We start from the raw sequence: 12,022 nt of genomic DNA, 5'->3' as shown, positions 1-12,022 counted from the left end.
GTTGGTACATCCACTGTCAATCAACCATCCTTTTGTTTTTTTTCTCCTGATTGCTAAATAAGAAACAACAAACACTTGCTCCTCCTGAGTATGGCTTTCTTCAGCTACTTGAGCTTGAGTGTTAGGCTGTTGTGATTGCTGTTGTTTTTGTTAGTCCCTATTCTTGCAAACCATTTCAACATGGCCCAACTGCTTACAAACCTTGCATTGCACATCAGGTCTGTACCAGCAGTATGCTTCTAGATGACTAGTCCTTTTTACAATGAGAGCATGTTGGATATTTTCTCCTTCCTCCATATTTTTTAGACTTGTTTGACCATGTCTTCTTCCTTTTGTAATTGGAGGAGCTCAAGGTTGGTTTGCTCTTGGCTTGAATGCACATTCATGATGCTCATCCTATCTGCTAGCTCTTCTTTGTTCCTAAGCATAAATAGCATTGATTAGCTCAGTCAAAGAGATTGTTGACAAATCTCTTGAGTCTTCTAGGGAAGAGATTTTGGCTTCATATCTCTCAAGTAAGGTTGCAATAACATTTTCCACTATTCTGCTTTTACTGAATTGGTCCCCAAACAATCTTATATTGTTTACAATAGCCTTAATCCTTTCTGAATATTGCTTAATTGTCTCTGTCTCATTTATCTTCAAGTTTTCAAAGTCCCTCCTTAAATTGATGAGTTGTTGTTGTCTTGTTTTTTCAGTTCCTTGAAACTCTTCTTTAAGCCTTTCCCAAGCCTACTTTGGAGTATCACAGGACATAATCCTTGTGAAAACCAAGTCTAACACACTTTTTTGGAGGCAAGACATTGCCTTGCACCTCTTGGCTATATCATTAGAGTGTTGCCTGATCTGAGCTACAGTAGGGTTAGCTCTCAAGGGTGGTGGTTCAGGATCAGCATTGAAAACCTCCCATAAGTCAAATGCTTATAGGTAGGTCTTCATTTTTACTACCCAAATGTGGTAGCATTCACCATTAAACATTGGTGGTGGAGCTGGAGAGAAACTGGATGAAGATATATTATTTTTTAGAATATAAAAGAGAAAAGGCCCTCTAAGAAGTTGGCTCTAGATACCAATTGTTGGTGTTAAAAAATAGAATCGAAAACAAAGCTGAGTCTTGAGCAACAAGCTTCAATGACTTGCAGCAAAAAATAACAAAAGATTAGGCTGTGAACTTAAGAAAAAATGCTTAGGAAGGATCAAAAATCAAGAGAAAGGAATGCTAAAAGATTCATCATATTGATAGCTGAAGTTTTACAACTATTTAAACAAGTAAACAGCTTGACTGAAAGCAAAACTGTCACCTAAACATACCTAACACCACTAAATTGTCTTGAAACTGATAAAACTTAACTTGTACACTTAGATAAGCTGATTTAATCAAGTCAATCTGCACCTAATCAAAACAAATACATTGTCAACTTAGTTCAAATGTAACTAAGTAGCAAAATACAAAATACAAACATTAGCAGCATGTTGTCCTGCCGCAACATGCATGCCACGATACAACAGGCTGCATGAAAGCCATTTCTTAACAAAAGTTTATGAGATCTAGTTTATATATAATTGAGGTCATAAAAGAAATTACCTCATTTGAGAGGTAGCTTAGCTTGCCAAATATAATTAAAGATTTTGATTTCAAATTACAAGGACACTGATTAACATATCAACTAGTAATCTAAAGAAAAATGAACCTTGGACTTAACCCAAATAGTTCATACAACGACGAGGTAGGATGATTCCTACATGATTGGAGTTTTGAATCAAATGTTCAAACCTGCGGGGTAACTATGTCCAGATATCATGACAGTTTCCTGGAGAAACTTAAATAATATGTAAGTGAAACCTTATTTACTAAGATTAAATTAAAGGTTAATATGAATATGATAAAGAATTTTTTCATCAACATTTTCAACCATTTTGAACTTGTAAGAATACGTTGCTTTGTTCTCCAACTTGTCTACTTTCACCAGATGCTTCAAACATTTCCCATATGATTTTGATATGATTACTGGATTATTCTCTCCGAACAATGGTACCAATCGCCTTGCCACGAAAATCTCCATTTGCTCCCCGACAAATCCCTCTAGTTTCACAACCTTGAGACCATTGAGATTTTCAAGAGCACCAACTATGGCTAAGAAATATTCAGGGATACTGCTAGTTAAATTATAACATTTAGGATCCATCTGCAAGTTTTCATCAACCACTGAAGCATATTTAGTTTCTGAGCAAACAAAACCAAAATTAATTCAAACTTACCTATATTATTCAGTTCTTTATCTTTCAAAAGTATTTGTATTCGACATCGTATCAGACACATATCTGGGTCCCAATAACATAACTACTTAGTATTACAAAGATCAAGGTAGTTAAAGGGAATGGGAAGACTTACAGTGACATAGAGTCTTTCCACGTTAGGACAAAGCTTTAGAAAGCAAAGTAAGACATCGATATTGTGTCTCGTCATTGAACAATCAATCCACCACAACTCTTTCAGTTGGCTAAAATAAGATTCAGGGCCTTTACTTGAAGAAAATAAGTTCTTGCAAACTGTTTTCTAAAGAAAGAAAAGAACAAAACTGATCAAAGATTAGTAGTACTACAACCACAAAAATAAATGTTTGTTTGACTGAACATACCTCAAAAAACCATCTGCATATTGTTAGAGAAGTAACCCAATCTATGGTTCTTAAAATTGATTTGAAGCATTTATCCTTGGTGGTGCATCCGCAATGGTAGCTTCCTTGGGAAGGAAAATAAGGATGATCGGTGTTGGTTTCAAAGTCCCATGTCCATTGTGTTAGAAGACCTTGTCTGAGATCAAGCATGACATCTTCCAGGAATATTCCACATTCGCATGTATACTGAGAATATATGTCAATGTCAGAGCATCCGCAGCATCCTTTGAACCGAAAGGAGACTAAGTTGCCTCTATATCGGAAGCACCCTAAATGAGGACCCTGAAAACTAAGAGTTCGTAGTTGGGGGCAGTCCAAGACAATTAACTTCTGAAGAACACCAGCATCTTGTACAACTAAAGATTGTACTCCATTACACTTTTCAATGATCAAGCTCTCAAGAAATGGGAGATTTGACACCAAACAAGTAACTGCTTTGCTAGAGAGATGGCTTACTGAAACTAGATAAAGGGTTTTTATTTTGATTTGTGCATATAAAGACAATGGGGGATTTAACTTCATTATCATCTCATCAGGCTTATAAGCTGATGGAAGTCTCAATGGCAAAAGCCAATCAAATGAAGCTGGAAATTCTTGTTCAGCAGCGGAGAAATCAAGATGAAGTGTTCTATTAGGTGTAATGGAAACAAAGAGAAGCCTATCTTGGTCAAGGTTAAATTGTAATCCCCACTTGTTTTTTGATGGATGAAGTTCAGAAAAATCATAAACAAGATTGAGTATAGTAACAATAATATCTTCCATGGTTGTATTAAGTATCAAATTCTTTTTCCAAAGGTCTTTCCATTGTTTCGAAAGGAAAGTGGTGTGGACAGCTGATTCAAAAGGGAGGAAGCTAATGATTCGGAAAAGAATGTCATCCGGAAAACAACTGATGTGATCTTGAGGTTCAGTGTTCCTGTTAGGAAAAATAAAGATTTATCTGAAAATGAATTTAAAGAGGAGTATGATCTCAGTAAAAACGAAATAAATCAGCGTTATATAGTTTAATCATAACAAAGAGATAGGCAACTGAATCTTGAACTTAGTTTAGTTAGTTGATGCACTCATTCATAAGAATTGGTACTCGTTGACAATGAGCAAATTCAGTTTTGATCATATAAATAAACAAAATTAAGTAACAATTGAAGAGAAAATACTAACAGTTGTTCCATTGCAGTATTTCTGTGAGAGTCATTGCGATCCTGTTTTCTCTCTCGATTCTTCTTCTTAATCTTGCCTTTGGTCCCCATTTTTTCTTCAATTGTAGAGGTTCTTTCAATTACATACATATAAATGGGGCCTGCAGACGTTTTTTCAAATAAATTTTCCTGCAGGCGTTTGTTTTGCTCTTTTAATAACTTTTCCTGCAGACATTTGTTACCCTGTCAAAACACTCCACAAATGAATATCTAATAAAATCGTATAGATCTGGTTTTCTGGACTGCTAAAATGCAAGTAATGACTATTGACTATTGACTTCGAATTTTATATATATATATATATAAACATCTGCATAATAAACGAATTATTTTCTTTTCGACTTCTTTGAATATGGATATTTTAAGAAAGAGTTTTTCAAGCAAATTGTGTAGGAACGTGTCAATAAAACCCTTTTATGGGAAATGAAATTTATGATTTTGAAATTATTTTCGAGAATTAAAATACTTTGAATTATTTAAATTTAAAATATTTATTTCTTTTAGAAGTATCATACATACGTATAAAATAATTTAACTTAAATCACTTCAAAAAATAAATTAATTATTTTTGTTAAAACAGTTTAAATCTCAAGACATAAATTTATTATTAGTTATAACTAAAAACTTTGTGCAGTAATTAATGGTAATTCGTTCGATTGCTTTGAGGGCAGCATTTGAATTTGATAAGTGCGACGGTGATAAATGTGTGAAATCAATGAGAATGAACGGTAAAAAAGCTTGTTTTTTTAGTACATAGTCCACAACCAATATTTAGTAATCTAAGTTTCGTTTCAGTTAAGATTTTGTTGTGCTTCAACTCTTTCAGTTCATTTCAATCAATATTAATTTGTTTTGATCCGTACTGGTTGATACAAAATTTTGTTATTTTAAATCTAACTTTTATTTTTGTATCTTAAACATTTTAATTTTTATTATTACATTTAAAATTAAACTATAATTATTAAATTAAGTTATTGAATGTAATTAATGATTCCACTAAACTAACTAATAAATTGACTGTTATAATAGACATCGATAATGCCAATAGAATGATCGCAAAATAAAAAAAATAAGAATACATAAATTTTACGTGGAAACCCTTTCAAGAAAAAATCACAGGCAGAGGAGAAAAAATTCACTAATGTTGAAAAACGAATGATACAAGATGAGTTTCGACTACATCTATTTGAACGTTGAAAAACTTTATTCTAATCAATGTCAAATAGAAGAAGTGGAGTTCTATACAGATTCTATTTGTGCGGCATGGTCCATACGCGGAGGCCAACCCTAGTCCAGTATTATGCTTAATGGGGATCTATGGCGGCCTTTCACCCCCACAAATTCTCTTATTTTGCCATTTTTTTCCTTTAACAATTGATGGGATTCGGGTCACACAACTCTAACATTGACTAAAACAACTGCTCCTATTAATTAATAATATAGCTATGGTGATCACAAATATTGTTCCCTCCAGAACTACGCTCACTAGTAATTATCACCTTTCTATCATTTAACCTAATAATTCAAAATTTTGATTAAAATTAAATCAAACTAGCTAAATTAACTAATGAATGCAATGAAGAATGAAACACAAAAAATCAAGTATTAACCAAGTAACAAAGCGATACCTAGGTAAGAATCCACCTAGATATCATCTATAATTCTCAATCTAATTTATGCAATTTATTTTCTTAGCTCTTTGATTTGTAGAAATCTCTAATTTATACTAATATCTCTTTCAAGTATAAGAGCAATTAACTCTAGGTTGATTAATTGAAATTTATTTTTAATTTAAACCCTATTATTGCATTAATTTGCTCTATAGATCCCACTAATAGATTTGACTCTAATCTAGTAGATTTATGTCATCCTCTTTCTAGGATTCCATGCAACTCCATTCTATTATGCAAGATCTAATCACAAGAAGGGTCTATTCAACCTCAAATTTATGCACATCAAACATGAATTAATACTCTAGAATTATTAACCCAAGAATAATAAAGCATTCATAATTGAAAACAAAGAGACTAAGATTTTATTGCATAAAAATAGAAATCAAACAATAAATCCATCTTAAGGTTCATCTTCCCTAGGTATTAAGAGAATTAATTTATAATGGCAAGAGTGAACATAAAAAATATAATATAACCACTAAAATAAACGAAATCCATGATAACTCCCATGAAAATCAACTTGGACTCTTGAATCTTTGTGGAATATTGCTTGGAAATTGGCTTCAATGGTGTTTTCAAGGTAATTTTGTGCTCTCCCTTGGTGGCTACCTCTTTTTCCCATTTATTTCACTATTTATATCATCTTAAAGTGCTAAAAAACCTAAAAATTCTATCTTCTAGCCGTTAGCGCACACAGTTGCAAAGATCAACACACTCTGGACACACGGCCGTGTGAATTGCCTATGTGAAAATCTATTGCATGTGTACAGCTTTCGGAATGCTTGAATATTCTAATTTTCATTTTTTTTTTCACTTCTATAGCTCTCAAGCGTCCTATTAAGCATCGAAACATGAATATAAAAGATTAAGAGTATATAATTCACAATTAATACCACATAATCACCCAAAAATACACAATGAGACTTAAATATGTTACTTTTGACACTTATCAATTAATAATTTTAAAATTTATATTTGTATATAAACATATTTATATGCATATAAATGAGACATTTTACATTTATATAAAATACAATTTATTAAGAAAGAAAAAGTTTATATATGTGAAAAATATTTTCGATAAACTCAAAATTGTACCTTGAAACACATAGGTACCCATATGTGTCAATACCTAAAAAAACATGATATGCTCACCGATGCATTACTTACTACATTGTTTTGAACGCAGAGTGGATTAAGAGAGAAAAAATATTGATTTTGAAAATTCCATTTTGGAAATCCAAAATTTATCTCTTAAGTAGCATATGAGAACTAAAATTTAAATGTGGAATCCAAAATTTTAGATTTGAAAATCATGATTTACAAATTAATGATTTCTAAATTCTTTGTTTGAGAATTAAGATTATTGACAATCAAAGTTTTTAATCAATTCAAATTTGAAGTTTGAATAATTTAAATTTAGATTGAGTTTTAATTAAAACATTTTTATTAATATAGATACTTAAAAATTATCTGACCTAAATCACTTCAAAAATATTTTCTTAAAAAAATTTTTAGATGTGAACTTAAATCCCTTTAAAAATTTAAAAATTAATTAATTATAATTAAAAATATAAAATTTACAAAAAAATAGAAAAATTTAATCGACTTACAATTTTAGTATCTAATGCTAATTCATATTTTATTATAAGATTATTTGAGTTATAAAAAAAAAATCTGCAAAGCCACTGCATGAACTTATGTAAAGACATAAAATTATTATTCATTAAAAATATTGTTGGTAAATTTTTTTTGGACGCCATTGTATAAACTTATCTCTTGATGGCATAAAGTTATTATTAATTAAAAGAAAATTTAACAAAGCCTTTGTATAATTAAAATTTTCAATATCTACTCAGAAGGGTGTTTGATAAGTTCAGCGACCACAACAACAACAAATACATTGGAGGACTGGGTTGGGTGAAGCAAATGAGAATAAATGGAAAAAAAGCTTGTGTTTTTGACTTATGGTAGTTGATATTGTATTGGTGCTAATATTGGGCCCACCATTTGGTACATATTGTTCCAATTCTCAACCAACTCCAAGTAGTCTAGTTGTTCTAATTAAGATTTTGGTTTGTTTTGGCTCTAAATACATTATATTAAGAATACGAAATACATTACAATTATTTATCATGTTGTCATCAATCTTGAGTTGAGATCGAGTAACTTGTGCTCCAATTCGGTCACAAAATTATCAATATATACAATTGATAGATGTAATAAGGTATGCATAATATAATTAAAATGAAAACATTATATGAAAATGAAGTTTTGTTTAGTGGTGAAGCTAAAATTTTATTAATGTAAATAGTATGAGTTTAAATTCAACCACATGCAATTTTTTATTTTTAATAAAAAACTAAAATATTCTCAAAGAATATAATTTATTTTAATTACGAGATGACAATTTCATAATTTTCCTAACCGAATTGGTGCCCGATTAACTCATGACACTAACCATGTCAGTCTCACGAGGCTAGAGCTTAAGCCTGGCAAAATGCGCGACCTTAGGCGATTTCTTTACTTCGAATATGCCTAAGTCAGTCCAGTTCTCGAAAGATAAGAATTCTCCCAGAAATTCTCTAAGGCACTAAAGAATATAGGAGAAGCAACTTGAACCGAAAAGAGTAACAAGAGAGTTGAAAAGTCACAAGAAGCAATGCACACAAGATGTTTGAGTAAATGCTCTCAATATATTCTTAAAATCAGAAAGAATGAAGTGATTACAAATGAAGGGGGAGGCCTCCTTTTATATTTAAGCTTCTCCAGATTCAACGATACTGATTAAATTACATCAATGGTTAAGATTAGTTCTCATCTACACTAAGAGACTCTTAAGGGATTTAAATTCTATACATGTTTATCCTTTAAGATTTACAATAAATATACCAGAAGTAAAACGTAAAAACATGCTAGCTAGTTGTCCTTATATAAGAGAGACAACCGGGAACAAAACTTAGTGGAAAGTCAAAGGATTCCATGATTGCACTAGAACTTCGAGAAAAAAATAATTAGGAATCTAATCATCTTTCACTATGTCACCTCGAAGAATCAGTAAACCCCTTTCGAGGTGTCACCCCATAGGAATTGTATATCGTTTACACAGTGTCGCCTAGAAGGACCAGTAGATAATCGTTCCACGATGCTACCAAAATCCCTTGAATCCCCGATCAGGCCGCCCATTCTTCCATTACACCAACTTTCCTATCTTCAACTAACTTGCCAAAGTAACTCCCTCCATTTTCCGTATTTTATAAACATAATTTTCACACACAATAATTCACTTATTACTATAACAAATAGTACGCCATATTTTAATATGTCAATACACAAATACATCGTGCATTCAGAGAGAATACTTGCAATCATCCATATATGTCCTCAACATTATGCGTGCATAATTTGCTCATTCATCATAATAATATACAACCATGGATTTTAGACTGAACTCAGAATTGACACACGAGTAGAACATTCTAACAGCACAACAACAAACAAACACCCAAAGTAGACTACAAAAACTCACCTTAAATCCTTCGTCCTCGCCAGCTTAGCTTGTCCAAACTCCACAGCCTTCTTTTTCCTGGCAACTAAGCATGACAACCTATACACCAAATAAACTGAAGGTATTTAACTTAGAAACCCAGAATCTAGTCTCATATAGGAGCTTTATCAAATATTTCAAAAATCTTACTTCTCTTTTATCAATTTCACAAATAAGAGAAAATAGAAACGCTTACCATTTCCCCAAATTTTCTACTTACGGGACTCTACTTACCTTTCTCTTTTTTAAAGTAACCGAAGAAGACAACACAGATGAGAAGAAAATTATAAACACAATTGAGAAAATTCCCTTGCAGAAATATCCCTTTTCACACATATATATGCCCCTATTTCGCACGATCTCCATAGTCCATAATAATCATCCCTCGTTAATCATTTTGTCTCACACTAAGGAATCAGCATATTCCAGCATAACCGAACTAGAATTGAAACTCAAATAATTACCAATCAGCCACAAAATTTCTAATTTTTCCAGTTAATCCCACTGACTTTCTATTTAATTCAATTAACTCTCAAATCCTCCCAAACTTCGGACTTATCGGAAACCAGGTATGACATTTTGTATTTTGATTCAATTGGTTTAAGCCCACACTTGAAGCAGTTCATGATACCAGAATAGCTGAGAAGATTGTTTGGTTAAAAGCCAAAAAATGTAAAGGATTCACTTATCAGAAAACACGTGTATGATTTTGGTTCAAGGTTTATTGCTATAAATATCACAAATTGAGTTGATTTTCAAAATTTTAATTTTTCGTTGTGCAATAAAATAGTTTTCAAATCGAAATTTTTCCAACACATATTTCATTTATATATGCACCTAATCACATACAAAAAATCCACCAGATATATAAATTACTACTAGAGTTTAATAAATAACATTTGATTATAACATCATTCAACTACCACAAAACCTAACCTATTAGATACATGCCAAATATAAGTAATGTTGAAAACTAACAAGTATGACTGAGGCTGAGATTATGGATCGGATGCTGTGGTCGATGCACGGAAATCTTGAATTAGATCTAACCTGTGCATAGAGAAAGCAATATGTATGTTGAGTAAAATATTCAGTGGTTTTTCTATAAATCAAATAGATACTATTAACATTAACAATTCTACCTAAATAAACGTGTATATCTATATGCATATATCTACCATATACTTATAACTTGAAGTTATCGAGCTTAACATTCTCAATAATAATCTTGTTATGTGAATAAAACCAACACTTTTTTTTGCTTCATTATAATTCATAGAGACAAATCATTATATTCATAATAATAATTTAAAACTAATTTGTAACACCTCGTAATTCAACCCGATCATCGAGTCTGATCGCCAGACCCAAGCTACAGAATATTACCACAGATATCAGAATAAAACATTTACCATTTATAGCAATTAATTTCATTTAAACTTCAAATGAGTTTATGAAAGCTCTTAAGTTGACCCAGGAACAAATAAGGAATAAACTGGAAACATTTTCAAAAATAATGGAAAGTTTGCAAAACAAGGGTCACACGGTCGTGTGCCCAGACCATGTAAATCACTGTAGTTGTGTGAACCAAAATCAATCAATTCTTCCAGTAGTCACACGGTTGTGTGGCCAAACCGAGTAACAAATGGGAATCGTGTGGTTCCAAAACCTCCTACATTCTAGTGATCACACGGTTGTGTCACTGGCTCATGTGTGTCACACAATCGTGTGCAACCCGTATGGTACAAAAATGTACCACTTTGATCCGTGTTCAAGCCAACTATTCCAAAACCTCAAAACATACATTTTTGTAAACTTAAAACCTACACAAATCATCTCAAAACCAAGCCAAAACATGTCATATATCATTCTCCTAAACATCTAACCAATATGCCACATTGACACCAATACAAATCAAGGTATTATGTATCAATACAATCAGTTTAACTACTCAAACCATTCAAGCTTAACCTAACACATTTCCATCATGTTTTCATTCCAATTCATTATTTCCATTTACACCAAATTAGCTTAAACAAGCCCCATTCAACATTTGACATTTATACATACTTATAAGCATTATATAGAAGTTTCAAAAACTAGGCATCACATGTAGATCAACTTGTAAACTTTCAAAATAATTATATATGCAATACATCCCTTAAATACATGCCACATAACCGAGTCTAGAACAATAAAAAGACTACTAAATCCAATTACGATGATAGCACTTCATACCATATTCAAGCCTATTTATAATTTACTTATACTTAACCAAATACATACACCATCATCATAGTATATAAATCATGTAGAAAAAAGTTATACCAAGACTACGCAACATTAAATTCACATCCTAAGATCACTGATTTTCCATGCCAATAATGCATGCATCATCTAACAATTCACCATCAAGTTCATTCTTTCATATAAGTGTTACCCATCCAAAATTTCACATATATTAGCCCTATATACATACCATTTCTAAATTGTAACATTACCATTTTTATGATAATTCCAAAACAACCAATTAAATAAGGCACAATTTAGCATTTACCATATCATTTCACTCCTCAAAGTTAACAATTCACCTATCTAAGTATTTTAAACACAGTCAAAACATACCTATACCAACAAGTCACTAATCATTTATGCCACATTGACATTTCAACTTATATAATTCTAGCATATAATCTATAAAAAATAAAGCATATAATCAAATTATAATAACTTCCAAGTACCTATTCATATTTATCATACAATAGTTTACGATTTAGTCCCTTTTAAGTAAGTTCATAAAAATTATAATTAATCTAAACTAATAAATATTAAAATAATCAAACATATCACAAAAATTTTATATTAAGTTCCATATGAACTTACCTGGGAAAATAGCAACCAACGAAGCGTCGAGGACTATTCCAC

The 12,022-nt window shown here is 31.5% G+C and overlaps 1 protein-coding gene across 2 annotated transcripts; it reads right to left on the bottom strand.

Annotated features, from left to right (window-relative positions):
- Positions 1 to 1,563: 1,563 nt before the first annotated feature.
- On the bottom strand, positions 1,564 to 4,105 carry LOC105765916 (F-box protein At2g39490). 2 transcript variants are annotated; one of them, XM_012585191.2, is made up of 4 exons: positions 3,840 to 4,105; positions 2,640 to 3,594; positions 2,393 to 2,557; positions 1,564 to 2,186 (listed from the first exon to the last, which is right to left on the bottom strand). In XM_012585191.2, the coding sequence occupies exons 1-4, from the start codon at positions 3,965 to 3,967 to the stop codon at positions 1,863 to 1,865; spliced, it is 1,572 nt and encodes a 523-aa protein (XP_012440645.2). In that variant the 5' UTR covers positions 3,968 to 4,105; the 3' UTR covers positions 1,564 to 1,862. The 2 variants fall into 2 exon arrangements, with proteins under 2 accessions (XP_012440645.2, XP_012440646.1); XM_012585192.2 differs by having other exon boundaries at positions 2,015 to 2,206.
- Positions 4,106 to 12,022: the final 7,917 nt, after the last annotated feature.

Source organism: Gossypium raimondii, chromosome 5 (genome assembly GCF_025698545.1).
Source record: "Gossypium raimondii isolate GPD5lz chromosome 5, ASM2569854v1, whole genome shotgun sequence".
Classification (NCBI taxonomy): domain Eukaryota; kingdom Viridiplantae; phylum Streptophyta; class Magnoliopsida; order Malvales; family Malvaceae; genus Gossypium; species Gossypium raimondii.
The sequence above is the reverse complement of the archived record's forward strand: the minus strand, read 5'-3'. Positions and strand labels throughout refer to the sequence as shown.